General features: G+C 38.0%; 1 protein-coding gene across 7 annotated transcripts in view; it reads left to right on the top strand.

Moving 5' to 3' along the window:
• The window catches only part of NR3C1 (nuclear receptor subfamily 3 group C member 1), a 111,618-nt gene that overhangs the window by 68,488 nt on the left and 16,386 nt on the right, over positions 1 to 26,744 (top strand). For 6 of the 7 annotated variants that reach the window (XM_036895110.2, XM_036895089.2, XM_036895079.2 and 3 more), the window contains exons 3-7: positions 7,265 to 7,431; positions 12,257 to 12,373; positions 17,146 to 17,424; positions 18,422 to 18,566; positions 22,460 to 22,590. In XM_036895110.2, coding sequence (XP_036751005.1) covers positions 7,265 to 7,431; positions 12,257 to 12,373; positions 17,146 to 17,424; positions 18,422 to 18,566; positions 22,460 to 22,590 — 839 coding nt within the window. The remainder of the gene's footprint in view (positions 1 to 7,264; positions 7,432 to 12,256; positions 12,374 to 17,145; positions 17,425 to 18,421; positions 18,567 to 22,459; positions 22,591 to 26,744) is intronic. The other variant, XM_036895120.2, reaches the window with a different exon arrangement.

The following is a 26,744-nucleotide window of genomic DNA, read 5'->3' as shown; positions in this document are numbered from 1 at the left end:
TGAATATAAGTGAGGCAGTTTGGGGCAGGGTCTTAATATGCACCTAAAGTTAAAACCAATAGATACATCCCAACAAATGCAAAGCAAAGAGAATATCCAGTCTGTCTTTGGCTTCCTAAATAAGATAAAATGCGTTCTGCTAAAACCACTTAACAGAAATATTGTGAAAGCCTTCCCCCAGAGTATTTTTCTATTTGATTTGAAAACTATTCCATAGCTTATTATCAACCAAATCAGTAATGCTTTAGCTAATGCAGAGATAAATGGGCAGTCAGAAAATCTAATTGGTGTGTGCAGCTGAGTATTTACATTTTTCCTAATGAACAAAGATAAAAGTGCAGGTGACTTTGATGTGTAAAAACCACCTTTTAAGGCTACTGCTAGAGGGAAAAATAAAAGTGAATTACTGACTCATGCTAACCACTAACCCTGTATTGTCCCTCGTTCAGCAGTTTTGAATCTCTTTTTGGACTTATCTTGAATCAGAATATTTAGGGCTGCCTCAGTAGAGCAGGTGCTCCATTTTTAAAAACAGTTTATCAGGTTTTAAAGTATGTTTCTGGCCCTTGTTCGCTACTTTATGTTGCTTAAATATGAAGCATTGGAAGCTGGCTGATCATTTTGGGGGCACTGTCGTGTGCACTGTGGGAGTAGCCTCTTCTCACTACATGCCAACAGCATTTCCTCAGTTACGACAGTGAAAAAGGCCTCCAGACATTGCCAGATGTCCCCCAGCAAGCGGGGCTGCTCCCAGTCAAGAACACTGCTGTATAGTGGTTGAATGAAAACTGGCAGACCAATGGAATATACCTATTCCACTTATAGTTGTTAAAAATTAATCCAGATGTACCAACTTTATTTCCAGAATTTTCCCCCATGCTAATTAATGCTTATTCTCTGGTGCAATAATATCCTTTTTGCTTTTTTTTCCAAATGAATTTGGATTTCACTGAAAATTTATTGATTAAATTCACTTAACTGAAGGCCAACCAACCATGCCATTTTGGTAATAGTTTATCATCTCTCTTCCTTTTTCTTTGGGGGAAAGCCTCCAACTTAGTAAGCAATACTGTATCATTTTTCCAGGTTGCATACATTACATTCTCAATTAGAAAGAAGGCAGTTGAGATATATAGAGATTAAAAAGTCACCAACCTACTCCACTGCAGTTAGGTTATGAATTCTAGCCTTTCTGTCTCTATAACAGCAATTCTCAAAATGTGATCTGTGCACCTGTGGAAGTCTTCAGGACTTTCTCAGAACTATTTTTATGATAATACAGTCTTATTTTCCTTTTTCAGCATATTGACGTTTGCACTGATGATACAAAAGCAATGATGAGTAAAACCGATTGTGTCTTAGGGTGTAGTGGTCATTGTACTGACTGCCACGCACTCAGTTAAAAAGCAAGCAAGCCAGTTAGTCCACATAAGATACCCTTGACGAAGCAAAATACTATTCTCTTAAATCTGTACCCTTGAATATGTGTGTTTTTTTAAATATCTGTCTGCATGACAAAATGGGAAGATGCATAAACCCCTTGTGCTATGCAGCATTCGGTGGCTGTCCCCAAAGAGAAGCATGGAGAAGTCCATTCAGGTTGTTAGAACAAGCCACCCATAGATAAACCATGGTTTTCAGCCTTGGGTGTTTGGAAGATGTTTTCTCAAGAATAAGCAGAGTGAGCTTATCACTTCAAGGAAGACAACTGACAGGATCTGTTGCGAGTCCATAAAAATTAGAGCTTTCTAAAATTAGAGCTTTCAAAATTTAGAATTTTGGAAGACTTACATCTGCCACTGTGAGCTTGACAAATGTGACTCTCATATAATGAACTGTGTCAACTTGGAAGAGCTGCATAGCTCAGGGGGCCAATATTTTCCAAATCACTAATGCATGATAGTACAAAATGGGTAAAAAAATCCATTCAAAGTGCGAGATCTACCAATGGATTTTAATGGAACAGTTTTAGAAAGTTTACTGATACGGCTTCAGATTCCCCATTGCAACACTAATCTTTAAAAACTAAAATGTTGAATTTTGGTGTAATATCAAAAAAGAATGGTCTACTTTTTACCTGAACTTAAGTTTCCAGAGGATCATTAAACCCTCCGAGGGCTCACAAAGGATATTTGGCAGCACTGTTCATTCCCTGGGAACCTCCAGAAACGGAGGAGCTGAAGGGGGAGAAAAAAGTTAACGCCCAGCAGAAGAGAAAGGTATTAGCTGATGAGCATCAGGTGTGTGCAAGTAGTCACATAGCTAACACTATATCATCCACACAAAAACTCCTAAAATGGTACTTTTTAAAAATTGAACTATGGCAAGATTTCATTTGCTATGGCTGAATAATAACCCATTGGGTATATATTACCACATCTTTTTTATCTAATTCATCTGTCAATGGACACTTAGGTTGCTTCCATCTTGACTACTGTAAATAATGCTGCAGTAAATGTTACAAATAATGCTGTAAATAAACATTCTTTGATTAGTGTTTCATTTTCTTTACCTAGAATTAATAAATCAAATGGTGGTTCTATTTTTAACTTTTAAGGAATCTCTATACTGTTTTCCATAGTGGCTGCACCAATTTACATTCCCACCAATGGTACATGAGGGTTCCCTTTTCCCCATATCCTCACCAACACTTATTTCTTGTCTTTTTGATACTAGCCACTCTCTCAAGTATGAAGTGGTACCTTATTGTGGTTTTGATTTGCATTTCTCTGATGACTAGTGATGTTGAGCATCTTTTCATGTGCCTGTTGGCCATCTGTATTGTCTTTGAAAATCAAACGTCTGTGCAGACCCTCTGCCCATTTTTTAAATCTGATTATTTGTTCGGTGTTGGGTTGTGTGAGTTCTCTGACCTTATTAGAAAAATCACCTTAACATGTTGTCTGCCGTTCTTCCATAGGCCAGCTTTTCATTTTGTTGGTTTCCTTCACTGTACAAAAGCTTTTTAGTGATGTAGTCTCAACGGTATGCTTTTGTTTCTCTTGCCTGGGGTGACACATGCAGAAAAATACAGCTAAGGCTGATGTACAGAATTTACTGCCTTTATTTTTCTTCTAGGAGTTTTAAGGTTTCAGGTTTTAATTTAGGTGTTTAATCCATTTTGAGTTTACTTTTGTATATGGTGTAAGAGTGATTCAGTTTCTCTAACACCATTTATTGAGGAGACTGTCTTCATTGTAAATTCTTGCTTCCTGTCACAGATTAATCGACCATATGTGCATGGGTTTATTTCTGGGCTCTCTATTCTATTCCACTGATCTATGTGTCTATTTTTGTATGCCACACTTTTTGGATTACTGTAGTTTTAAATCTGAGATTGCAATACCCCCCAGCTTTGTTCGTTCTCAAGATTGTTTTGGCCAATGGCCTAAAATGGTAGTAAGGAAATAGATCCAAGGGATAGGTCAGCTAGCTACTGCTGCACAGTTGTTAAGAGCACTGGAGCTAGGATTTGAACCCAGATTTGTCTGTATATATAGCTGATTCTCTTCCTAGTAGTACTGTGACACAAGAGACAGCTAAAAAATAATCTGCCACTCTTACCTAGATCAGTGTCAAGGTTCATTTTCATTTCAGTAACATTTCACATATGACTTCTGGTTATAATAGGACCTCTTTATCCTCACAATGCTTCTCAAGGTATGTGACTCATAATCCATCCATGACTGTCCATCCATGATCTTCCTTTCATCAGTTGCTTTTCTTGCAAGATAATTCAATGGGAAAAAAACAGCTTCATTCATGTTTTTTCTCTCTCAACTCTAAACTCAATGCCTCAGGAATAACTTGGTGTTCGGCACACTTTCCATTTTCAATAGTAAACATCACTCAAGTATTCACCTGAAACAAATGAAGAGTCATAGGAACAAAGTGCCTTAAAAGAAAAGCACCCTGGACATAGTGAATTTATAAGAGAACTTCTTAGTGTCTTCAGAATGTCTGGCCCAGTTGTAAAGATCAGAACATTTTAGCTTTGCCTTTCAAAGAGTGGTGTAATAATATGCACTATTATTACGGTGTGCTTGTTTTTCCTTTCTGATATGTATCCTTATTAAAAGATGATGATTCTGTATGGTTCTCCTTTGAGTTCTAACCATTTTATTGCACCCTAGCTCTTCTAGCAACTTCATAGGGTCACAGTAGCAACTGAATACCATTTTGCATTCAGACATTTCTCCCAATGGTGTGAACCAGAAACAAATGAAGAGGCAGAGGATCAAAGCGCCTTAAAAGTATTGGCCATCCTGGTCTTCATATTAGTGTGACAAAAACTAATTTCCACTGATGCTTGTGGTACACCTGGCAGCCTTCCATGTACTCAGTTCTTATCTGATGTAGCCCAGAATGACTGCCTGAAGGGATGCCAAAAGCCTGGCTCAAGTTCCAGATTTTTAGCTACGGTTCTATCAGTCCATACATTCACTGAGTTTTAACTTTCCCTTTGGTCATCTGTAACTCACAGTTAGGCTAGGCTTTGCATGTTTTGTGTATTCTCTCTAAATAAGAATTTGGGGATTCTGTCACAGGTTTTAGATTTAATTATGCTACTTTCCATTTACATAATACTTGCATAATGCTATTTCATTTTTCCTGAAAGAGAAAAGAATAGATATTTTTCAAGTGCCTGTTAGATGCAGGAACTATGTGCTAGACTTTCTGTAGGTTCTCTTGTTCTCACAGCATACACATAAGTGATGTCTTTCCCCGTTTACTCATAAGGAAAGTAGTAGATCCCATCCAGGGTCACACAAGCTTTTAAGAGGTAAAAGAGTTGGGATCTGAAACATGCCAGTGTGACCACATACAGGCTCCCGGATCAACGTCTTACTACTGTGACCTCACTTAGAGGTGATGACATCCTTTTCATAGGGTTGTTGAAAATACAGATGAGACTCTATTCATGAAAGTCCTTTAAAACTGTAAAGTACTACAAATTACTGGTTTTAAAAATTTATATACATATGTGTATATGCATAAAATGTATCACATATAATCATATATAATTGGTGGAGTAAATATTACAGAATTAACCTTTTAAATCTTTAAATATTACACTCACTTTCCATAAACTAAATATACAAACAACTGGTTGGGCCCTAAAAATAGATGTCAGATGACAAGAGATTGACTGAGCAGAAATGGAAGCATCTTCGGAAAAGAAGCCAGGGAAGTTTTTGCTTCCCTAACACATTGCTCTGTTCTCTCACTTCAAGACCTTCCTACTTCTCTGTAAAACTCTGGCCCAGAGCAGCTCCTCTACATTAGTCACAAGTTTCCGCTAATCAAGGGTGGCTCGTGCCAGACCTACAGCCCAGTAATTTCAGGTTATTCTCTTCCATTGTAGGCTTTCAATATGCATTCATTCCACTCTTCCCAATCCTGCAGGGCATCAATGCCTTGGGACACGGAAGCATTCAGAAATTCTTCTTGACAGTGTTCAGAGAACAATGGGAAACCCTGGGGCCTATTTCCAGAATTGGGGTGGTGGGAACCTGTCCTGTTAATAACTAAGCTCTTAGGCAATGAGAGGGTTGGCAACGTGCAATAATTGAGGACAGAATTTAAGGTAAGCTTTTGGGTTTATTGCCCTAATTACTTAGTGACATTTACAAAATAAACTGTCATTCTACAATTACCTTTTCACCTTGATTCCTAAAACAGAAAAACAAAAAAGATTTTACTCAATAAATATAATTTCTAATCATGTTCACAGCCAAGACAATTCAAGATAGTTTGCTCCCTGAATTTGTTTTAGCGTATTTGTGATTGAGATTTGGTACCATTATTGACTGCAATTCTAAAGGATGACAGAGGAACAACTAACACCCAGTCTTGAGTTTATTCCTAAATGCCATCTCTTTTAGAGAATAAAGAAAATTTCAGTGAGAGGTAATGGCATGTTTTTGATAAACATAAACACACATATATAAGTAAGCAACACACTTTAATATGTAGTCTTTCCAAAAATCAACAGATGGATACCATCCATATGTTTAAGGAACACATAACCAGAAAAGGAGAGGACATTCTCTAGAAACTCTTTTCTGAGACCCTTTTTGAGTTACACAGTTTAGGTTAGGTTCTCCTGGGTTACACCGCGCAGTTTTTTGGTTCTCAAGGTAGCACGTAAGATGAAAATTCCTTAGAAAGATACAACATTGGAAACCACTGTATCATCTATTATGAAGTGTTTTAAAGTTAATTTTTCTCCAGAATTGAAAGGATCACTGCTTCATTGGTTTATAAAAATATATATATGCAAATGTGGCAAAATGTTAGTAATTGGTAAGGATAGGTAAAGGGTATATATTCACTGTACAATTCTTTGAACTTTTCCGAGTTTCAAAATTTCTAGGATAAATGAGGAAAAGAGTATTTATTTTGAAACACTGAACCCTTAGACCTACACTTGAGATGAGAACACTACCAAATGAAGAACAGGACCCGGCAGAAGCAGATTCCTCTTCTCCATCCTTTTCTCCAAGGCCTGTCTGAGTGGCAAAGGCAGGGTGGTCCTTACCGTTTACAGTCTAGTGCGTTCCCAGTCTAACTGCAGGCCAGACAAGGCCACAGGAAGTGATGTTTCTGTATCAGTCTTTTCTAAAAGTCAGTCATAAAAACACATGGTTCCAGCCAGGATGGTACTGGGAATGAGTGCGACAGAACCAAACGCTAATACTGTAAACAGGTTTGACTCTCTAGTAGAGGACCTGGGTAAAATTATGAGACTCGATTAAATTTAGAAAGATGCCTGTATAAGATCTTAAAATTAGGGGGAAAAAACTGATGTTCTAAGCAATTAAAGAGGTAGGAGGCATCTTTTCGGGGTGATGGGTATATATTATTCTCCTTATTGTGACAGTAGTTATACAAGTATCCATTTAACAAAACCCATCGATTGTAGACTTACAAATGGTGAATGTTATGTATGTAAATGATATCTTAATAAAGTTGATTATAAATATGAACAAATCCTAAGCAACTTAAAATGGTAATTAAGTGAAGCACAATTTCACCATTCTTTTTAAGGGATTCTTAAATAGAAATGACCTCACTCTTAATTTCATATAGAAGCAAACAGTATTTGAATATATTTAGATGGGACATTTCAATGCTTACTAGTACTTGAAGCCAGACTTCAGTGTGAACATGCTCGCTGTGGAGTGAGAAGGTAGGAGCTGCGTTTCGATACTCCTCCGACGGTCAGCAGTCGGATGACCGCACTGCCTTCTTCTCTCCTCAGCCCCGGGATGAGGCCAGACGCAAGCTCCCCGCCGTCCGGCCCCTCGGCAGCAGCGGGACCGCCGCCCAAGCTCTGCCTGGTGTGCTCCGATGAGGCTTCAGGGTGCCACTACGGGGTCTTGACTTGTGGAAGCTGTAAAGTGTTCTTCAAAAGAGCAGTGGAAGGTAGTGTGTGTTTTGAAGAGTTTTATTTTTTTCCTTTATTTCGTTTCTATTTCTCAGGGTGGATTTTGAAATTTCTATTGTATGCAAAGCCCATTAAGGCTAGAAGTCAGTAGAGAGGAGGGTGGCTCCTCCAGTGGAAAAGAGATATTTTTAAAAGCAACACGAACAGAACTAGAATTAAATAGGCAAGTACAAATTAAAGAGGAAATTTAGTCAGAGAACAGAAGGTAAATGTAAGTTAAGTGCTATCATGTGAAAAGATGGTGTTAGGCTTGGGCAATGACATTAACGCTCATTTTATTAGAATCACAGGCTCTAATTCCCATAAATTAATTAGTTTTAAGGCCACCAGCTATTCCAGTCTGGCAAAAATGAGTGTCAGGGAGAACTGGGGCTGGTAGGGGGGAAGGTGTCTTGGGGTTTTTCCCTGTTGAGCCAGGGCACTGTGCTAAGTGGTATAAATACAACGGAAGACCAGATTCCGCCCTCTGGGAGGTCATAGTCTTCCTGAAGTGAAAGATGAGTTAACAGTTACAAGGCACAGAGATTACAATATAGAGGAGCAAGTGATAAACTGCCTGAGGAGGTCAGGAAAGAAGGTGTTTCAGGGACGGTGACTTCACTATATATATATAAATATATATATAAGCTTTACACTAGTTACAGATTCAGCTGCTGACCAGGGACTACAGCAGCAGCTCCTTAAAGGAGAGATTCATTCAATAGCAAGTTATTAATGAAAGTCATTCTAACATTACAGTGATTCCTCTTGGAAAAAATTATGTAACTTAGTTTTTTTGTAAAACAGTTTGAAGGCAGTGTGGCCTGAATATATTACCTAAACCTCTGATTATATTAACTTTTGAAGAAATTATGTATTCATTTACAGTCTGAGATTATTTTTATTTGGCTAAAATTGTTTTTGCAATCCTTAAGAGTAAGACGAATCGTTTTCTTTTGTTGGGATTACTTTTTAATAAATGTTCCCCACACAGAGCACAGGAATGCAGGCTGTGACCAGCTCAGCAGCTCCTGGCTGTGGAGCAGAGGGATAAGCCCGCCCCTGCTGCAGCGCAGTGCCCCTACGGAGGCAGACGCTGTTGATTACAGACCCAAGAGAAGGAAGCCTCTTCTGGTCCTCACTTTACTTTATTCAGCGCATTCTTAATTGATTAGTTACTTCATGACTTAAATGCAGCAATAACAGTAATACAATATTATGTTAATATTAATATAATTACAAAGCTGTAGCTTGTATGATGTGCATGACACTTAGCACTCCACCTTTAACACCGGTTAGAAGTTATACATTATCCCCCAAATTGGCATAGTGTAATAAATACCCAAACACTTACTATTTCTTTGTAATTTACAGAAATTTTAGTTTTGCTCAAACAAGGTAGAACAAAGATAATTTGCATTTTTTATTCCATTTTCTGGGAGTTGCTCTTCTACATAGAAAAGAACTTTGGGTAACTGCATTTTTTTCTGTGTATACGACTTCAGAGATCTTTGTTGGTAGGTCATAATTGAAATAGGTATCTGCTACCCTTAATGTACCATGTCCAAGTACTATTTAATTAATGACTGAGCTCTTAGATGCTATTATGATCCATATTTGATAGACTAGGAAATGGCCTCAGAGAGTCCAACTGGCAGAGCTGGGATTCAAACAGAGAGCTGTCTCCAGGCTCTTAACCTCGGTGCTATCCTGACTCCCTGAGAGGTTTCTGTCACCTGGCAGTTTATAATGTAGGAAGATACCAAGATGAAAGTAATCACAAGGGAATTATTTAATAGCTAGCATTTACTGAATGCTTACTATGTGCTATGAACCTTCTACCTAATTGCCTTTAACCCTGCAGAAGCCCAGCAAGGTAGGTACTAATTTTCCAACTTCACATTGAGAAAGCAGGGGCTCAGAAAGGTTGATAAACATTACTGAGATCTCACAGTTAGGAAATAGAGTTGTGATGCAGCTTAAGAGCTTCCTAGCATCTTACCAGTGCAGTGCACTTCCCACTATACTACACTGTTTTTGAGAGTAGATAAAAAAAGAAGTTCAAATTGATAGTCACAGTTCATATTTAAATTAAAACTTGGGTATCTCAAATAGGATACACAAACTGCAGAAAACCCTAGAACGTACTCTTTGCTGTGCTGCCCCATTTCTTGTACGACTTTCAAGATCTTGTCCATGCAGCACTGTTCTGTGTATTACTTAATATTTTTCTTGGGTCACTCTAAATTTTTTAAAATTTAAGCTTATTTAAAAACGCCTTTACTATCCACACTGTATTAGTTATCTATTGCTATGTAACAAATCATTCCCAAAATCAGTGGCTTAAACAACAGAAAATTATTATGTCAAGCAGTTTCTGAGAGTCAGGAATTTGGAAGCAGCTTACTAGTTGGGTAGTCCTGGGACTCTCGTGAGGTACCAGTCAGACTGCTGTTGGGGGCTGTGGCCACCTGAAAGCCTGACTGGGGCTGGAGGATCTACCTCTAAGCCCACTAACATTGCTTTTGGCAGGAAGCCTTAGTTTCTCACTCTGTGGATCTCCTCTAGGGCTGTGCTGAACATAGCAGTGGCGTCCCCCAGAACAAATGGTCCCCAGGAGTGAGTCTGACCAGTACGGAAACATGTCTTTATAACTTAACGCCAGATGGGACATACTGTCACTTCTGCCATATTTTACTGGTCGCACAGACTGACTCTGGCATACTATGGGATGGGACTACACAGACTGTTTAATTCCAGGAGGGAGAAACCATTTTGGGCAGCTTAGAAGCGGGCTTCCACACATACCATAAATAGAAACCAGAATCACTTGCCAAAGTAGATTTATTTCATAAAAATAAATACAAAACAATGTTAAGAAATTCCAGCCAGCCTGAAGGCTCTTCTCCTGACATCTGTCTATTAGCCAGAAAGGGAATTTACCAAGTGGTAGAAGGCATAGGAACTCCAAACTAAGATGTCTCATCGTCTCATCAAAAGGTTCGGCAAGGAGTGAATACAGTCGTGCCTGTCCGTGCTTTGTAAAATACTGACTACTGGTTGAAAACTCCTCGTTCTGTAGATAAGGCACAGACTTGTCCAACTTCATGCTAATAACCAGATAGGACTAATGTTAACTTAGGAATGTTAGAATACCCCTTGATCCTATGGCTCAGGTTATAGCTGTGCTCAAGACATAACCTGGGATAAAGAAATCATTATTAGCATAATATGCACATTTTCGGTTGTCTCTTCCAGTAACTGCTTCGACTATGGATGCTTATGTCATTACTATTTTGGCTCTACAGAGGACAGAATTATCCACTTAGTGCTTCCATTTCATGTCCAAGTAAAGCTAGGAAACGCACACAGTACAGGAAGGCCTTGAAACAGGTGGCACAGACATTTGGCGTTGGAGAGTAGCTCTGGAACAAAACTGAGCTGCAGGCCATTGGTCAGCTCTACTGCCTATTGTGCACAAAGAACTGAACCCAGTTCAGTTTACCATCTACCCAAAACGAATGCTTAGAATACATTGGGCTTTATCCATTAGGAAGAAGTAAATATAGTTGGCTTTCATACAAATCAAGTCTTAGGTTGTCCTTAGTATAAAGAATCTTTTCCCAGAAATCAGAACTTGGTATATTCTACCTAGTGAATTGATGTTTGTGATTTTTCTCCCACCTTTGACTATGACTTATTTTTGAGAAGAGAAATGTCCTGCAGTCCTGTGAAGACCATCCCCCCTAGTGTCAAGTGCAAGACTCTTAGTGGCCTTAGCGTATCAATTTAGATACCCTCATCTTGTGTAGGAGGATCCTTCCAGTTTTCACCAGGCCAGCACATCCTCAGAAGGTTTTATTCAACATTCAATAATCAGATGAAAAGTAAACTGTAAGAATGTGCATTTGAGGATGCGTATGTGGGTAGGGAGATGCTTTATCTTTTCCTTTCAAATTTTCCTTGAAAATTTTGCCAGTTGAAAGCTGTACTTCTGCCTCCTAGCACATCCTGCTGGGTGCCGGGACACTGTAGAGAGTGATGGTCTCTAATATTGGGGCGGGGGAGTCAGTGGTGAATTCTAACATTATATTCTAAAAATACGTGAAATAATGAACAAATCGCTGAAGATACATATATATTTATAGTAGTTTAGTTTGCCAAGTCTGTGACTCATATAACTAGTTGCTGGCAACCTTACCATTCAAGATTAAGTATTTACCCATCACTTCATTTATAATTAAGAAGGACGGCACATTTTATTTGCACAGGTGGCATAATGTTGAATCAGAGTCGTTTTCCTTTGGGACTCTCTCAGTATTTTTTAGGCAGTTTTCTCTTTCGTTGGTCCCCGTCTTTAGCATTAGGTTAGAAGTCATAATGAAATAGTGACTACAGACATCTTCTGTAACTCTGAAAAGAAGAAACTGTTTAAAGCACAGTTTATCACGAGGTGACCTGTGGTGGGCAGTGACTGGAGGGGCAGGAGGAGTTTGTGGGGAATCGTTCTGCTTCTTGATCTGAGAATTGATTACATGGAGGTTTAAGTTTGTGATAATTTATTAGGTGCTACACTTGTGATTTGTGCACTTTTCTATATATTGCAGTAAAAAATTTTTTTTAATGAAACTCTGTTTAATTTGTGAACAGAATAAGAGATCTTTTTAAAGCTGATCTCTCCGTTTTTTTAATGGCAGTATAAACAAGTACGGTGTGCCTTCCTTAAGCAACGTGTTTGGTCCTTGGCTGCCCAAAACAGGAAGTCTCTCCACAAAAATATCCTTTAAGACCTGTGAAGTTTTAATAGTGCCTTCATTTTTCATATAGGACAGCACAATTATCTTTGTGCTGGAAGAAATGATTGTATCATTGATAAAATTCGAAGAAAAAACTGCCCAGCATGCCGCTACAGAAAATGTCTTCAAGCTGGAATGAACCTGGAAGGTAATGTGAAATGCCTGAGAAGAACTGTCTCTGAATCATACGAAAATGTATCATTTGACTTTAAAATATACATAAGCAGATGTAATAATTTAGTCCCTACATATATGAGCTTGACTACCATAATTTATATTACTGCTCATGAATATTTCATATTCTTTGTATTCACCAGCTCTTATTAAACACACTGAATTCAGTATAGCCAGATCATGTACTAAGAAAGGAAATTATGTAATAATGAAACTTAACAAACTTACAAAACCCGAAGCAACACTTTTTTTTTTATTCCGTTTTTCAGCCTCAAAACTACTCCCAAGAGTTGGATATGTTTCTGTATCAGATATATTTTTAAGTCCATTTTTCTGTCATTTACATCTTACTTGGCACTGATATATGTGTTTTATTATAGATCTGGAGGGGAAAAAAACCTGAAGGAGGCCTTGGGTGGGTTTTGTTTTTCAAGCAAGGAAGAAACCTGAAATTAGTTATAAGTTTGTATCTCATATTCCTGTTCATACAGCAAGTTGTATAACTAACATTGATCTCATCTTTTAAAAACTTTCCTCAGAAAATTCTTGGATTGAGGTTCCATGAAGGTGGTGGTGGTGATCTAATAACCTATGTGCTTAGTATTTGCTGTGATAGGGGCACTTCCATTCAACCAGTCCTCACGAGGGAGGCACGCTCTAGATGTAAGATGAGTAAAACAGTGCCTGTATTCAAGGAGGTTACTGTCTAGTTAGGTTGCAGAGTCAATCACTGAATGGTGTGGGATGCTACTAAAGGAACAGGGCCACAAAGCAAGAGGAGGGCCGCCTAATTCTGTCCTGAAAGGCCGTGGAAGCTTCCTGGAAGAAGCAACATTGAGATCTAAGTGTAGAGAAGCTGAGTAGCAGACTAGACTCTGGCAGTAAGGGACCAAGTGAGCAACTATGGGAGTAATCCAGATAAGACACTGTGATACTACAGGGAGAATGGAAGCCGTGTGGTTCCTCTGACAGAAGAGAGACTGCTGCTGCTATCTGGCATACACTGTGTGTGTATGCATTCTGAAATATAAAAATTGATGGGTGTGACTGCATACAGTCTTAAATCCCCAAACCACACACAAAGCTATCCTCTTTCTTCTTCCTCTTACTTCGATAGCAAAAAGACAGATGAAATTAGTCTCTTCTGCACCAGACATTCGTGACACACCAGTCACTTAACACAGTTTTTTCTAAGTATGAATAGGTTGCTTAAACCTCACTGCAGAGTATCTACATGTTAAGCATTGATTTAAAGAAATGATAGCCGCCCATCTTCTTTTTGCTGTTAGAAAAGCTATAGAGATTAATTACAAACTAATGTAGAAGTTATCTCTGCTTATTTTACCAAGTTTCAATACATTAAGGCTGTCAGTTTTTAGTGACTGGTTAATTTTCTCTAGCCCCAATTTTACTACTTTCCTTTAATCCCCATTTTCTCACCTCACTCAAAGGACAAAGCCAAATAACATTCTAATTCTGCCACATCACTAACAGAGTATGGGTGCTTATCCAGTAACATTTTTAGGTGCTTTGTGAGCACACATCAAGCTTAATGTAGATCTTTGGAGCTTTAAGCAAAGAATGCACTCTTCTGGGCAAGTTCTCCTTCTCCTCCCCTATCCAAAGTGCAAAGGAATTTTTTATTCAGAAGAATTAAGATAATAGAAACTGTAAAGGAATGATTCTGACGGCCCAGGTTAGTAGTTCATCACTCCACTCCTCTCTTACAGTTAAGTCACAATTGCAGCGCCCCTTGTCTCTACAAGGGCTGGGCCAAGGCAGCAGAGACATTCCAGTCTATTACCAAATATACCATCACTGCCATTTCTAATCGGATCTTTTGTTGGATGAATAAAATCTAAGCATACAATTTAAACTGAGCTGCTATTTCTCTAAACACCATATTAAAAAATAACCACATTCTATGTTTTTATAAGTTACCAGTATATCGCGTAGTGGGGAAACTAGCATTTGTCAAGAGTCTTATTGGGACCCTTATATTATTAAAAATACATTCAAGAAGGACCAATATTAACTTCATATTCACTTTTATACTACATAGTTCTAGTTTGTCATTTAGCATGTGTGGTTTTAGTGTGAAAGCCTCATTTTTGTAATTATTCCAGTATACGTTTTATGAAACCTTTATTTGGAGTAGGTCTGGGTATGTGCCAGAAATGTTTGGTGGATCATAGACCGTAAGAGTACAGATGAGCCGTGTGTTTCGTGCTTATTTTTATTTTTCAATTTAAAGAAGTATTTTCTTGTTCATCTGAGTGCTTCACCTAAACCAAGTAGTTTCGTGATGCCCTCGGAGTAACTGCAGAAACAGCTCTCTCAGCCCAGCTGTCTGCGTACGTGGAACCTAAGTGTTGCAGGTGGTGTATTTTGATCCTGCTGCCCCACACCAAGTAATCCTCAACATTTATTATAAGGCAGTTTTCTTCATTGCTTAAAGTGCCTGGCATTTGAGCACAGATAAAATTTTTTAGTGGTGATCCTAAATGTTTTATTTCGTTTTAAGGTAAGGTTAATTTTATTTCGTTATCAGTTTTCATACCTACTGTTTTTAAGCTAAGTTTTAAACCAAGTAAGATATCCTTACTTTTACTGAGAAAGAAGTGGAACTTTCAGACATGTTGAATACTCAAGATCATATACTGACTGTTAATCTCTATGCTCTATGGGGTCAGGAACTTTATATAATTAAATTACTCTAAAAAATAGTGATTGCTTGATTAATTCCATGGACAACTGCTAAAGTTCTAAGAAAACATATTAGTACACTTGGTTGTTCTAATCAGTACAACACAATTGGGCTCAGTAGTGCTTTTTGAGCTTCAAAAGCACCAGTTCTCTCATCTAGGACTACAGGTAAATAGTAAGAAATTAAGCTAATTATATGCTAAGTAGAAGGTTTTTTAAATTCCTCCAGCTTGTCACTATCCTTTCCTCTTTGTTCTGTTGTGGGATGTAGGACCCCATTCTAGAAAATTTACAGTTATGGTTTATTGGTATTTTTACATGCATGTTCTCTTTTACTTTGTCAACAAAGTACACTCCAGGATTTTGAGATCGGGGTATACTTTTGGTTATTTAAAGGGTTTCCTTATGTAGAGGATCTCTTCTGATTTAAACTTGATTATCCCTCTATAGACTTGTACTATCTGAATTCAGATTCTAAAAGCACATTCTACTACTAGTCCAGGTATTCATGGTTCTTACACAGCACTCAAGTGTGCCGTGAGCTGTTACAAGCATTTTACATATCTTAACTGATTCAATTCTCAACCGCCCTATGAAGAAGATACTAATATTGTTCTCATTTTCAGAAAAGAAAACTTAAGGCCCAGGAAATAACTTGCATGTATATCCAACTATTAAATGGCAGAGCCAGGATTTTAATTCAAACATATGGTTTTAGATTTATACTGTTTATTACTACCCCATACTGCATCTTCAACAGACCATGGTAAAATAAATTAGATCTGTCACAATCCTGCTTCTCTGTTCTGAAATTTTTACTAAAAATTCTTCAATTTCTCAGTACCACATTCAGCCAGAGCACAATAGGAAACTGAACCCATTCTATTTAATGTAAGTGACAGGCTTTTTTCCCCTTTCTAACACTGGACATTGAGATATAGTTCCTACCAACTTATCTGTCCTCCATAAACTATGTATTTTGTCACTTTAGGGACAGAAGATGCAATAATTATTTTAAAGGATTAGTATTTACTTTTCCTTTAGCAAAATCGTCTGCACCCCTGATAATGCAGGTACAGTTCTTCCATATAAATTACATTCCTTGCCTTTCCTTGGAGCCCTGAGGACTTTCTCTTTAAGAATACTTTAAGAAAGAATAATTCTTATTTGTCACTACAACAAACAGCTTCAAGGGTATGATTGTGTTCACTAAAAACTCTACAGAATCCATACTGTAATCTGATCACACTGTTCCAGACTAAATCAAAGATGAGAATAGTTTTAGTTACTTTACATGTATGTAGTGAAAACAGATGCTTTAGGATTACAGTCTTCCATTAAAATCTCTTATAAAAGGGAAATTACCCACTGGTAATTTATATGAAGAAATGTAAAGTTTTTCTCTCTTTATCTTCCCAAATGTTTTTAGTCCCAAGTGCTACCCATCATATTAAGGTAAAAAGTAGATTTTTCTGCTGTTACAACAAATACTGTTTTTGGCATGTCATTTTACTACCTTCATAAGAGGACGTTGTGCAAGGATAGAAATGGGGTATAGCTCCCTTCATTTTATATATATATATTACCATAATTTAGATTAACACTAAGATACAGTTTCTAGTCTGTTACAAGCTTAGATTCTTTCAGTTGATGGTAAAAATTTGCATTATATAACCAATGAAAATCTCAACTTTGGAGTGAAAGTGAGATGAATTAATTTATGGAAGAAACTTTTAGAAGTGCTTTGTTTAGATTAACATAGTATTGTAAAACACTTAATTTTGTATAAAGTCTAACTAACGAAGAAGTCCTGGCTTGTCTGTAGAGAATATTAACATATAAATGGATTCCTCTTGAGCCTTTGCTTTTAGAAAAAAATACTCCACCCCCTTCTGCCATGTAACTTTACAACTGCTGAATAAAACATTTTTCCTCTATCTAAACAGTTTCAGAACTTAAAATACCTACTGAATAAATTCTGCCACCTAGACCTTCAGATTACAGCTCAGTTCTGGGTTTTTTTTTTTTAAACACTCACAGCTCGAAAGACAAAGAAAAAGATCAAAGGAATTCAGCAGGCCACTACAGGAGTCTCACAAGAATCTTCTGAAAGTCCTACTAACAAAACAATAGTTCCTGCGACCTTACCACAGCTCACCCCCACGCTGGTGTCACTGCTGGAGGTCATTGAGCCTGAGGTGTTATACGCAGGATATGACAGCTCTGTTCCAGATTCTACTTGGCGGATCATGACCACACTCAACATGTTAGGTGGGCGGCAAGTGATTGCGGCAGTGAAATGGGCAAAGGCAATACCAGGTAAGATGCAAAAGATGAAGCCAGTGTAGTACTGTATATCAGATATATCTCGAGTTTTTTAAAAAGATGACACAGGGTACAAACCTTTGTGTTTCCTTAAACAGAAACACTCTGGGCTCTTTATCACCCTGGGAGCGGCATATTCTTGTCTCTCTTAGTTCTGGGAATTACAAGGGAGGAGTTGGTAAAATATGGGTGAATGGAGAGTATATAATAAAACTTTTACATTGAAGTCTAGGGGAAGAAAATATTTTAATATTTCTAAGAATTCAGTTTGTTTTCCTTCAGTATATCATTCTTAAAAATCAGGTCATTTGTTAAACTGGTGAAAACCAAGAATGGTGACACTAAAATATACTAAGGTAAAATGATTTTTACTCAACATATTTATTTCATTTATTTAATGAAGAGTATAAATTTTTAGTTAATATAATCTTAAGATGATTTGAAATAAAAGTTCCCCTATTGGAACTTGATGTAGAACAGCAGATGTCAGTGTTAGTATCAGTCCTGACTTTTTTTAGTTAGAGGGAAGCTGACAAACTTATGTTCACACAAATAGTTAAAGACAAAAGAAGAATGAAAAATAACCCAGCCTCCTGTCATCCCAGTCTGTCAAGGGGAAAAGAGATAAAAATATCAAGGGAAATTTTTATATTTTTAAATTCATTGAATGAGTTATATCCCAAGTTAGGACTCTTGTCTTTGTATTTTATTATTTAGATATTTAATTAAATAGGCAAAAAGGTAGTAAAAACTGGCTACTCTAGTATTTCCTTACACTGAATGCTATCATACGTCACTGAGGGTTTTGGTCTTAACATGTCAGATGACAAAGAAAATCCACACACGTGCAGCTTCCCTCCTGCTGGGGGCCCCCGGGGCAGGAATGGCTCACGTCTGGCCTCTGATAGGAATTGTCAGGGAGTCCTCAGAGTGGGGGTCTTCTCTCTGGCAACCAGAACGCTTCCTCACGTCTGTATTTCCCCCGATTCAGGATTCAGGAACCTACACCTGGATGACCAGATGACCCTTCTGCAATATTCCTGGATGTTCCTCATGGCGTTTGCCCTGGGCTGGAGATCATACCGACAGTCAAGTTCGAGCTTGCTGTGTTTTGCTCCTGATCTGATTATTAATGAGTAAGTCATTTGTGAGTCGTTTTCCCTGCATTCATCTTAGCCAGCTGACGTATTCCTGATGTACTGCTATTGTGGTCACTCGGGACTGAATCAGACCCACCAGGCATCCTGGAAGTGGGCGTAAACAGAGTTGCTTGAAACAGAGCTGCTCATCGGTGCTTAGGGCAGGCCAAGGGTGATGCACAACACATGTCCTCGTAGCACTGCCACTGTCCCAGGACACAGTAAAGGGCGCTTTCTAACCAGTGAGCATCTCTGGGGTCAGCGCGTAAAGGGGCAGCTCACTGTGACACTGCTTTGCTTTCATGGCCCTGTTCCAGGAAGGAAAGGCCGGTGACACCATTCGTGCCGGCCTCGCCCTCAGCAGGGGCAATCTCAGATGCGGACAGGCAGGCTGGGGAGGCGAGAGGCGTCTCTTCACATGACAAGGGTCACTCAGTGTTTATGACTGAAAAAAAAAATTCTATTTCATGTTTTTTAAATTGGGTGAAAACCAACCAAGTTTTAAGATTTTACAAAGGAGCTGTTCTCTTGCTGTCTAGGCCAAAGCTTCTGTCTGTTAGATATTCTTGCTATCCACTCCCCCCAGGCTCAAACTGCCGTTGCTTCCTAACTAGTTTCTGCCTCCAGTGAGTACCTTTCCTCCCTAAAGCAGCGTGACCCATTCCCACACCTGCCCACACGGGTGTCTCCTCAGTGGCCACCCACGCACGCTCAGCATGGTTTTTGGCTTTCCAGAACCGGGACTCATTTTCTCTCTCATTTTCCTTTTCAGTCATAGTTTCCACTCAGATGGTCCATTCTTCAAACATACCCTAAACTCATGATGCTTATAAGACCTTACTTTGTATTACAACTTATCTCCTTTATTAGAAAGCAAACGGAGCTCCCACATACTCACACACATACCCATGGTCTGAGCTGAGGAAAAAATGGAGATTTTTGTTTGTGTGAAAAAAAATGGAGATTTATTTAATTAGCTCGGTGTGTTGTTAACAAGGGTTCAAAAAAATTAATGAAATCTTAAAATCATGGTATTGGAGTAACAGTCCCACTGCATTCTCTGTGAGTCAATACATCATTAGTAGTTTGTGTTCAGAACTGGAAGCCGTATTAGAAGTAACAGTGACCACTTGAAATCTGTCCAGATGGCAAGGAGTTGGGAAATTAACATGAATTGATGAACAAGGCATGTTTGGACGAAAGAGAGAGAGACCTGGAGTGCTGAGCACAGCCTAAAGAGAGAGTCTGTGGACATAGAGCCAACACACTGTCTGTTGGTGTGTCGGGCACAAACAAAATGGGTTGAAATGACAGAAAAGCATCTATTTGAGATGAGTGTTAAACGGGAGGGCCTGCCTTATAATGTAGTAAGCTCACCTTATTGTTAAGTGGTTTTCATAGAGCCTGGACGATACTAACTCCGAAAACTTTGTAAGAAATTCTTATTGAGCTGCAAGTAGCGGGGTAATTCTAGATTCAGAACAAATGTTATGCTACTACTAGGTAACACCAAGGGCACATACCTGGCAGGGTAAATGGGAACTACCTAAAGCAGCGATTTCAGGTTTTCCCTCTATTTGGCTAGTTACATAAAAAAACTAGTCTAAAATCCCTGGCTGAACTATTGAGTTAAGTTCAACTTAGTGTTGTTTCTGTATTAGAGATACTTATTTTCCAGCACAGTATTCATTCAGTGATATTTGAGTACTCACCAAGTGCCAGACACTATTTTTGGAGCTTGAGCTATAATAGTGAATACAATAGATGAGGCCCCTGCTGACATTCTGATGGGGAAAATAAAATAAATCACCAAAATTATTTTGGAGAGCCTAATATCAACCTTCGCATGTGTTAGTAATTGAGAGAAAGCTGTTTAAGGATATTGTACAAGTTTAGAGAAGCGGATGCAGGCCAAGTCAAGCAGAATCTTGTAGGCTGTGAATGGAATTTAGATTTTTTTCTAGGAACAAGAGGAAGCCAGTGGAGAGTTTCAAATGAGGGTAACATGATGGAGAATGAATTAGAGAGAAACAATAAATGGTCACCATAACTCCTAATACGTGCCTGGTACACATGAGCAGAGAACAAGACAAGGCAAGGTTCCTCATGGCTCCCTGGAGGAAGTGTCATTTGAGCTGACAAGGGAGACTGAAGGAGAAGGATCAGGCTGCACAGTGAGAAGTCACAAGACAAGAGGCATGTGAAATACATATGCTGTGATCAATCTCTTATTATTCCAAGAAAGGCCTGTATCTCTGCCCTCACCTAGGAGGCACTGCTATGTGCTTGGCCAGATCCCCACACATACTCTTAGGTATCTGTGTCAGAAAAAGAAGTCGCCTTGACTATATTGCAAAAAGGGAACTGTTCCAACTACTGTATCACAATTGAACTGATAAATACATGAAGCTTGTATGTGAAGTCAAAGACATCTAAAATCTAAGTACTTGTTGCTCATTTCAGAATCTGGCCATGCTTATTTAAAAACATCATGTTGGCAGTATTTACTACCTTAGAGTCACTTTCTAAAAAGGCAATAAGAACTCATTTAATTGGGATTAAAACTGAACAGAGATATATACGAAACACCAGCTTATCCTTGTTTTTCTGTAAACTTAATCTAATTCAGGTTTTTTTTATTTGAGGGGTACTCAAATATAAACAGTCACAGCATGACCTGATAATGCCACATACATGCCTTATGTAAAGCAGGAATTACAGAATTTTTCCCCCATGTTCAGCTCTGCTGGAGGACGGACGACTAACAGGAAGAATAGTTTAGAAGACGCATTCTTACTTCCCATTCTTACGCCTCCATGCTGCTGGGTGAGCTGGGCCGGCTGCCTCCTCGGCCCCCTGTATTTCTGTACCACTCTAGTTTCTGGACAGATAGGTTTTGGGTGTTAAAAGTATGCACTCAAGTTCTGACCATCTAGCAGCTGTAAAACAGTCTCTCTTCATTGTTGGTAGGTCATAATGTAAAAAATAGTTTTTTTTTAAACAGCCAACTAGAGTTGAATTTTTACTGTACTCTCAAATATATTGTAATTTTGTCAAAGTTGCCATGCACAAGAAACTAAAAGAGAAGAACATAGTTCCCAGAAAAAGAATGTTTAATTCTTAGTAAGGGATTGGGAAGGTGCCTCTTTGCTAAGAGTAGATCTTAAATTTGGAGTGTCATGTGAACTCCTGTGTCATCACTTTGGGTAGCATACAGTTCATGTCTGATTTATCATATAAAGAAATAAACATCTTCAATAGAGAGAAATATTTTTTTTCTGTTAAGTCCAAGACACTTTCTGTCAGAAACTAAGAAAAAACAGATCTTGAAGTATTTCTAAAACCATAAACTGGGCATTTCTTAGTGTCCATTTCAAAGTTAGGAACCTTTAGAGATCTGCTTGAAAACTGTAGATGTGATAATGTCTCTTGAGAATCAACTGAGAATTCATCTGGGTCCTTTATTTAGAAGGATATTCAGTCACATAATGTCTGTCAGAGGCAGATTTTGGTTATCAGAAAGCCTAGAGTTGAGTTCTAGTTTTGACCTGTCTGCATAACTATAAACAGTTATCACACAGAGTTGTCTTGAGGTTGGAATGCTGTGAAAAAGTGCTTTTGATTTTTAAATGGGTATAATATAAAACTGTGTTCTCTAATGGACAATAAATTCTGTAGGAATAATTCTTAAAGCAATAAATACATGGCATGCATGATAGAAAAATAATTTCTCCAATGTAAAATCAGGTTATTCAGTAGTCTCTTTAGACTTTTTTATACCCAGGAAAAAGTTTAAGGAAGGTTTTCCAAAATTCAGTAACAAAGAAATGTGCTTTTTGGGAACAAACGCTATTTCTTCTAACTCAAACACTGGTATTTGTCTTCCACAGGCAGAGAATGTCTCTACCCTGTATGTATGACCAATGTAAACATATGCTATATATTTCCTCTGAGTTACACAGGCTTCAGGTATCTTATGAAGAGTACCTCTGCATGAAAACTTTACTGCTTCTCTCTTCAGGTTGGTAGAAACCTATTCACTTCTAAACTTTATTTCTAAATATGTCCAAATATGTCAAAAGCATGAATTACAGATTTCAAGGATTTATTAGAATACATAGCACTAATAATTATACCAAGTCTACTACTGTTTACTGGTCAGATAACTTAGGTTTTCATAAATGTAAATTTTCAGAAGGACATAGCTGGAGATACCAAGATTAATAAGACAAAGAGGTGACATGTAGAAACAGAAAGGTATGTGAAGTGTATCTCTCTTAATATAGTATATGTATAGACTTCTTCCTTCCTTTCTGTGACCTTTGCTAACATCACTATAGAAAATGTGGGGAAAGAAAGCCAACCAGAAGGATTTTTGTTCTCCATTGCTTTTCATCCATTTTTAGTTACACAAACTGAGTACCCCTATATGTAAGAAACTGTGGGAGAAAAAGATACATCCTACAAAAGGTGTGCTTGATTATTATTAGAGGACTGCTTAATGCAGCGTTGGAGACAGACTGTTGGACAGAGGTTGTCTACCTAGAAATAGCAACAATTTAATACCAGTAACTTTAAATTTTATAAGCTTTAGTGAGACTACCTCCAACTAAGAAAGGCATTACTTAGTAAAACTAGAAAGCTTTTGAAAAATACAAGGTATCTTGTCTGTATTAGTAAAAATGTAGCACTTTTCTACAATAAAAGGTCTGTGAACCAGATGGTATTATAAATTTTAGGCCTTTCCAGTAAAAATTATGCATTAGGTTAGTAGTGTTTACTGAGTTGATGGCTGGGTAAGTAAATTTTCACTTTATAAGAGTCTTCATTTCATTAGTAACTATGGTTTCAAAGCTGCCAAATAACTTAAAGCTATGGATATTGCACATGACTATATTTAAGCTTTTCCAAAGTACACATCAATCCTAATGCTTTCCTACTATCTTTGTTCTACAAGAAGTGTTTTATATTAGTGGATTTAAAGAATATTAATAATATTTCAATCAAGGCAAGAGAACTTTCCACAACCCATTAAAAAACCTAAAGGTAGAGGTCATTGCTAGAGACTTTTTAAAGCTTACCTACAGAAGTGTACTTGTTGAAGAAGTGAGCTTGATATTATTTGAGTAAGTAGCTCACTTTTTCAACAGGTATAGGTCAGTGCCAAGAGACTAACCAATCCAATCTGTAAAAAATGGTATTTTATACATAGCAGACTCAATAGATATATGTATTTTTTTCATTCATAAGAAAAAGTTCATTGAACCACTACATATTACTGTTCCTTAAAATAATAATAATAAAAACATGAGGATGAAAATACATGCCTTAAGGTATATTTAAACTTTAACTCTCATAGAATACTGGAATTCAGGTACCCTAACCTCCCACTTAAATGCTGGATTAAAAAAATTTTAAAGCAGGCAGGAACCCAAAAACATAAGCCGCACTCTGAAGCTGGCTTTCTCTTAGAGGGCAAACGCACAGCCTGGTGTATTAGTATAGTTAGTAAGTTTAAAGACAATAGTTAGAAATATAAGTGAAATTGAAAACACAATGAGTGGATCTAAAAGCAAATTAGATACATTTGAAAAGACATTTAAGCTGAAATACATATCTGAAGAAATTAGCCAGAATATAGTTTTTAAATGCACAAAATGTATATATGTACACTTCTTTATACTTATTTGGTATATTTTGTGCATATGTAAGTGGGTAATGCTACACAACAATTTTATTATCATGTCATAATGAACATTAAAAATAGCATTCATACAGCATAGCCCACTGAAGTGAAAAATGCTACGTGTGACCAGTATGGCAGACCAGTACCCCATTCACAGTACACCAGTAACCCATTCACAGTACACCAGTAACCCATTTACAGTACACCAGTTGAGAAAAGCTCTGGTCTAACATAACCATCAGAGATCCAAAATCAAAGGTGAAAGAGTAAGGAAAGGAATTATACAAAGAGGTAATGGCTGAAAACTTTCCAGAATTGTTAAAAGACACTAAACCCCAGGCAGCTCAGTGAATTCCACATAGTATATAAAATACAGCTAACTGAAGAGCATCAACTGAGAATCGAATTTTTTTCTTCAAAATACTAAAGAAAATAAATTGAAGAATGAAGGTGAATTTCCACTCTCAGCTCCAACAAGTAAACAACTTCCAAGTTACCATTCCCATCTTCACAATAAGAAAAAGCTAAACGGAAAAATCCACCAGGTAATTGAGGTCTCAGAGAATCACCTCAAAAGCTGGAGAAACAAGCAAATACAGAGCAGCACAACCAAGACAGCTTCTTGGGAAGAGTACTATTGGAGCCAATAACTGCTAGAAACACTTATGGTAATTTTGATAAATTCCTGGAGACTGAGGAATGGCTTGAGAGTTAAAAACTCTGGGGACACAGTCTTAGGAGGGCTTTTTCCCCACACCTTCTTGGGGTTTATCTCCAAAAGCCCATAAACATTACAGAAAGATCTCCTCTTAAGGGAAACTGCTGTAACAGCCTTATCTGATCTAAGGGGAAAGGGCAAACAGATAATTCCAGCCTCCTTTACCTTCCTAGCCTCATATAAGGGAAGGGAATGGAGGGTAGAGAGAATTTTTTTTGAATTTTTAAAAATTATGTAATGTAATCCCAAGTAGAATCCAACAATAGAAAAGAGAAAAAGGAAACCAAATACAAGGAATAAGTGGAAAACACAATAAGATGGCCGATTTAAAACCACCGATAGTAGTATTAATATTAAATGTAAATGGTTTAAACAACCCAGTTAAAAGACATGTATCATGACTTCAGATATTCCACTCTTATTCAGAGGTTGCAGCATCTCAAAGCTACCCTGGCTCTAAACAGTGAAAGTGCTGGCCTTAGCTCACATGTTAATGCCTTCCTGGATTTGTGATGGAGAACTTCATTTATGGGCACTGCCTCCCTGTATTCTGTTGTGACTTTCCAAAATGCCCAGTGCCTACTGGGTAAGGATGTTAATCTTCACACTTAATGCCTCATGTTTACCCTATTAAAAAGAGGATGAAAGCAAAGGTAAAGGAAAACGTTTCTGGCCTCTATAGCCTTGGTTCAGGGAACAAGAAAATGCTAGGCAGTGATTCTTGATTGGGTCAATGATACCCTCAGGATATTTGGCAATGTCTTTGGACATTTCTGATCGTCATGACTGGAGGGAGGGGTACTACAAGCATCTAGTGGCTAAAGGCCAAGGATGCTTTTAAATATCCTGCAATGCACAGGATGGCCCCCACCACAAAGAAGGATCTGGCCCAAAGTGTCAGTAGTGCCAAGGTTGAGAAACCCTGGGTGAAAGGGAGGGTGAGAATGGGAATGGGAAGTCAAGAGAAGGAAGCCATTTCTGGAGCCTACCTTCCTTTGTCTCGGTTAGAGAATAGGACTGAAGAAGGTGAGGAGTTTCCTTTTCTTTTTTTTTTTCTTTCTGTTGTTGTTGTTGTGAGAGCATCTCTCATATTTATTGATCAAATGGTTGTTAACAACAATAAAATTCTGTATAGAGGAGTCTGCTCAATGCACAATCATTAATCCACCCCAAGCCTAATTTTCGTCAGTCTCCAATCTTCTGAGGCATAACAAACAAGTTCTTACATGGAGAACAAATTCTTACATAATGAATAAGTTACATAGTGAACAGTACAAGGGCAGTCATCACAGAAACTTTCGGTTTTGCTCATGCATTATGAACTATAAACAGTCAGTTCAAATATGAACACTCATTTTATTTTTATACTTGATTTATGTGTGGATACCACATTTCTCTCTTTATTATTATTATTTTTAATAAAATGCTGAAGTGGTAGGTAGATACAAGATAAAGGTAGAAAACATAGTTTACTGTTGTAAGAGAGCAAGTGTAGATGATCAGGTGTGTGCCTGTAGATTATGTGTTAATCCAAGCTAGACAAGAGCAATAAAACATCCACGTATGCAGAAGATTTCTCTCAGAACAGGGAGGGTGAGGTTCTAAGCCTCACCTCTGTTGCTCCCCAATTTCTCACCTGATGGCCCCCCTGCGCTGTGCCTGTCTTAGGTTGTTCCTCCCTTGAGGAATCTTACCCATCTCTGGCTAACCAGTCATCTTCCAGGGCCATACAGGGAAATGTAAAGTTGGTAAGTGAGAGAGAAGCCTTATT

This window comes from Manis pentadactyla, chromosome 13 (genome assembly GCF_030020395.1).
Source record: "Manis pentadactyla isolate mManPen7 chromosome 13, mManPen7.hap1, whole genome shotgun sequence".
NCBI classification, from domain to species: Eukaryota; Metazoa; Chordata; class Mammalia; order Pholidota; family Manidae; genus Manis; species Manis pentadactyla.
This window is presented reverse-complemented; position numbering and strand designations above follow the sequence as displayed.